The sequence below is a fragment of the Pollachius pollachius genome (assembly GCF_949987615.1).
Source record: "Pollachius pollachius genome assembly, chromosome: 11".
NCBI classification, from domain to species: domain Eukaryota; kingdom Metazoa; phylum Chordata; class Actinopteri; order Gadiformes; family Gadidae; genus Pollachius; species Pollachius pollachius.
The window spans coordinates 17,055,178-17,059,613 of record NC_136944.1 but is presented as its reverse complement, the minus strand read 5'-3'; the positions used below and the strand labels follow the sequence as shown (position 1 = coordinate 17,059,613).

General features: G+C 49.9%; 1 protein-coding gene across 1 annotated transcript in view; it reads right to left on the bottom strand.

Moving 5' to 3' along the window:
* The window catches only part of adgrl1a (adhesion G protein-coupled receptor L1a), a gene marked incomplete at both ends in the record, with an annotated part of 59,161 nt that extends 55,081 nt beyond the window's left edge, over positions 1-4,080 (bottom strand). Inside the window, 1 exon segment of the mRNA XM_079746161.1 lies at positions 4,011-4,080. Within this exon segment, the coding sequence (XP_079602287.1) occupies positions 4,011-4,080 (70 nt within the window).
* Between the last annotated feature and the right edge of the window lie 356 nt (positions 4,081-4,436).

Here is a 4,436-nt window from a genome sequence, read left to right as displayed (position 1 = left end):
CAGATGGCCCTGTCATCTGGGGACGAATAGCACATAACACACACACACACACACTCACACACACACACACACGCACACACACACACACACACACACACACACACACACACACACACACACACACACACACTCACATGCATACTTAGCCTATTGTCACACGCACATACACACGTAAAAAAAAACATGAATACCAACACACATTCTCTTTCTTTCTCTCTTTCTCCCCATCCCTCTCTCTCTCTCCGTCTCTCCCTCTCTCTCCATATCTCTCTCTCTCCATCTATCTCGCTCTCCCCTTCTCTCTCTCTCTCTCTCTCTCTCTCTCTCTCTCTCTCTTTCTCCCTCTCTCTCTCTCTCACCCTCTCTCTCTCTCTCTCTCTCTCTCTCTCTCTCTCTCTCTCTCTCTCTCACCCTCTCTCTCTCTCTCTCCCTCACCCTCTCTCTCTCTCTCAAACTAATTTGTTTCCTCTCCCTCCCATACCAATGAGAGAAGGCGCTAACACGTGTGCGACAGGCCCGCCATGCCAAAGAGACCCGCATGGCTGCCCCCATACACAGGGATGCACGGCTGCGCGCACACAGGCCGCTCAACAGATACATGCAAATTTGTCTAAACACATTACTAAAGTGAAAGGCTTACAAATGGCCCAGGCAATGGCCCTGTCACTATCAATTTCCAAAAAAAAAAACACAACACACACTCGCGCGTGCAGACAAGACGCACATATCCGTTCGCACATATCCGTACGTCACATTGTCAATGTCTAGCACACGTTGCGCTAAACGAAATCTCTGTGTCTGGGCTTGATTCCGAACAACACAGCTGTCTGCGTTGCCTGCCACATTAAGCAGCCCTAATGGGCTTTCAGAGAAACCACCCTGCTTATGGAAGGTTATACATTTTCGAGGCGTATTTTTGTGGATTCGGCAAAACAGATCTGTCAGGGTCCGCTCGCCCATCTGTTTGCTGACGGCCCATCAGGAGGCAAACAGGGAAATAGAAAAACAAAACATGATTTTTTTTTCGGTTCCAAATACAATCTCGATCTGTACAGGAGAAAGGAGAAAAGCCTGTATACACATTGGTTCGTATTGGTTCAACATAAACGGACGCTTTTTTCCCCTGTTTTTCGCTCCCCGCTCTGGCACGAGGTGTTTCAGAACGCCACGCAAGGACACAAAGTCCATGCAGGCCCGCACACACACACAGGCCGGGAATTTCACCGCGGTTTGCATTTCAGGGTGATTTCTCCCGGCTGCTGCTCATTGGCCAGGCCGGCGTCGGGGGGGAGGGAGGGGGAGGTTAGCGCCTGAGTGAGCTAGGTGACACCGTTGAGGAATCCAACGCACGCCGCTGTGTGGACCCCCCGTCACTCCACCACCAACCACATGCTGGTTGGGAAAATGTGTGTTAAAGACCGCCTTCGCCGAGGAATATAAATTTGCATGTGTTAATGGGTAAATATAGGGATTTAGTGCAGCCAGAAGTAGCGCTGGGTTAAATTATGGCATATTCCAGAGAGAGAGCCAGGAGGTTTGCGGGCACACATTAGACAGTGAACTCATGTGTGATGACCCTGCAGGTTTCTAAATGAGCTCTGATTAGCCCGAGAATGATTTCAGCAGCTCTCAGAGCCGGGCTCGTGAGCCCGGGCCGGCTGCTACTTCTTCCGAAAAAACATTTTGTTCCTTTTTTTTTGTTTTTTCACACTTGTACGATTAAAAAATTCCGACCTTACTTTTTCGTTTCTCGCCTCCTCACTCACTATTCTGGTCACACCCCAACGGGGGTCGGACACGTTTCACCGCGCGTTTGTGTGTGTTTGTGTGTGTTTGTGTGTGTGTGTGCATTTGTGTGTGTTTTTGTGTGTATGTGTGATTGTGTGTGTGTGTGTGTGTGTTTGTGTGTATCTGTGTTAGTTTTGCGTGTCGGTGTTCGTATCTTTGTTGGCGTGTGTGTTGGTGTGTGTATCCGTCTAAGTGTGTATGTTGGTTTGTATATCTGTGTAAGTGTGTGTGTTGGTGTGCGTTTGTCCTAGCGTGTCAGCTTAAGGGTTGAATTTAGATAACAGTCAATTGATTATTAATGCATTATTAATACTCCCTCGGTGCTAGGTCACAAACCTGGAGGCCTCCACACACACAAGCACACACACCTTTCTACACGGGCGGAGCCGGAACACTTGTGCGCACACATATGCAAGCAGGCATACAAAGCAGCCTCGCACCGAAGGCTAAATGTGTCTGACGCTACAGAGAGAGCTTGTTACACAAATCCAATGTTGCAGAACCAGCCAAATTAAGATGTGAAGTAAAAAGAACCCCACTCAAATTAGACCCGCACCTGGCCAATCAGACCGTATTCACGGGGAAAACACACACACACACGCACACAAATCATCTTTATCCTGTCGTTTTTTTGGCAGCTAATTCTCTCCTATCCATCACAGGAGGTTGTTCCACCCGTCTCTCTCTTCAAGCTTCTGCTCTCCTCTCTTGTTTTGTCCTTCCTCTTCCTCCTCTTCCCTCCTCTGCTCTTTCCTCCGCCTCTCTCATCCTCTGCCATTTTGCCCCCCCCCCACCTCCACCCTCCACCCCACTCCATCGCCACCAGCGGCTGGCTGCTTGGCACCACCGTGGCAGAGCACACAGGGCAGATGGCGGGGCCGTTGTCTGTGGCACGGCACACCACACAGGACATACAGGCCCCACGCCCCTTCTCCTGCTCCACAGCCCTCCGCGCTCCACTGTCCCACCTACTGCCTTAACATGAAATGGGCACGCAGGCGAAGCCAACACACACACACACACACACACACACACACAAACACACACACGTGCGCTCGCGGGCACACACATATACACAAATGCACCCTTCAGCACTGGTGCTGCCCAATCAGGTCACCTGCTGCCAGCGACACACCAGCTAGTTTCCCCAGACCCCAGCAAGCACAGACCTCGGCTTCGAGGACGCACAAACACGCGCACACACACACACACACACACACACAAACACACACACACACACACACACACACACATACACGTACACACACACACATAGACACAGACACAAATGCACAAGCAAAGTCAAACCGCACTCAATATAAAGTAGACACACACATACTCACCCACCCACGCACACACACATACGTACAATTACACAGACACACACACAAGCAACACAAACTCATTCATAAATGGCCAATAAAAACACAGACACACATTACACAAACACACTGATAAACATAAAAATAAACAAACAAACAAATGCTCAAACACACACATACAGGCACACACGCAAGCCAACAAACAAGGCTCATTTATACGCAATAAAAATAAATGACACTCCGACAAGATCACACATACACACACATACACATGAACACAAACACACTCACACACCATCACGGTACATGGCACATTCAAGGAGGTCACACATATGGCACTATTACATGCCCGGGTTCCTCCTTATAGTCATATCACGCTCCGACAAACATCAAGACGACAAGACATTTTATTGACTTTCACATAGTCAGACTCTCACTCACACACACACACACAAACACACACACACACACACACACAAACACACACGCACACGCACACGCACACGCACCAAACACACACAAACACGCACACACACAGACACACAGACACACACACACACACACACACACACACACACACAGACTCATTTTCACCCTGTCTCTAATACAGCCCCGTTTCTCGCCTGGTCAGCAAGTCAATACGCCTATGGCCTTCATTACTGTACTTTACTGTTGCATGCTGGGAGCTAGAAATTGAGAGAAAGACACAGAGACAGAGAGAGTGAGAGAGAGAGAGAGAGAGAGATATAGTGGGATGAGAGAGTGCGAGGGATGTATAGAGAGAGCGAAAGAGCGAGAGAGAGAGAGGCTAAAAGGTGATTTCCCTTTTTTTGCAGTGATAACGGTGACGACTGAGCAACAACAGTCAACCTCGCGTAGAACACGCCATGCTCAATTTACCTTGAGAGGTGGGCGCGATGTTGCTGAACCCCACGGCACACAGCAAGAATAGCCCGACCGCTGGAGCCATGCTGGGAGCCGATCGGGGGCCCCTGAGGCTCAGGGCTGGGGCTACGGGGGTCGGCGTCGACGGGGCCAGCAGGCGATGGCTAGCGGGGCCGGGGTGAGGAGTTACAGCCGCTGTCACCCTCCACCAGGGCGACCCTATTGGAGGACTACTAGAAGGCAGAGAGAGAGAGGTTGGGGAAGGCAGGGGGGAAGGGAAAGGAGAGAGAGAGAGAGAGAGATAGAGAGACAGGGAAAAAGAGAGAGAGAGAGCAAGAGATTGAGATTGAGAGACAACGAAAGGAACGAGAGAGAGTGAGTTAAAAAGATAGGAATGAAAAGGAGAGAGAGGAGAAAGAGAGAGGGAGAAAGTGAGGTTGA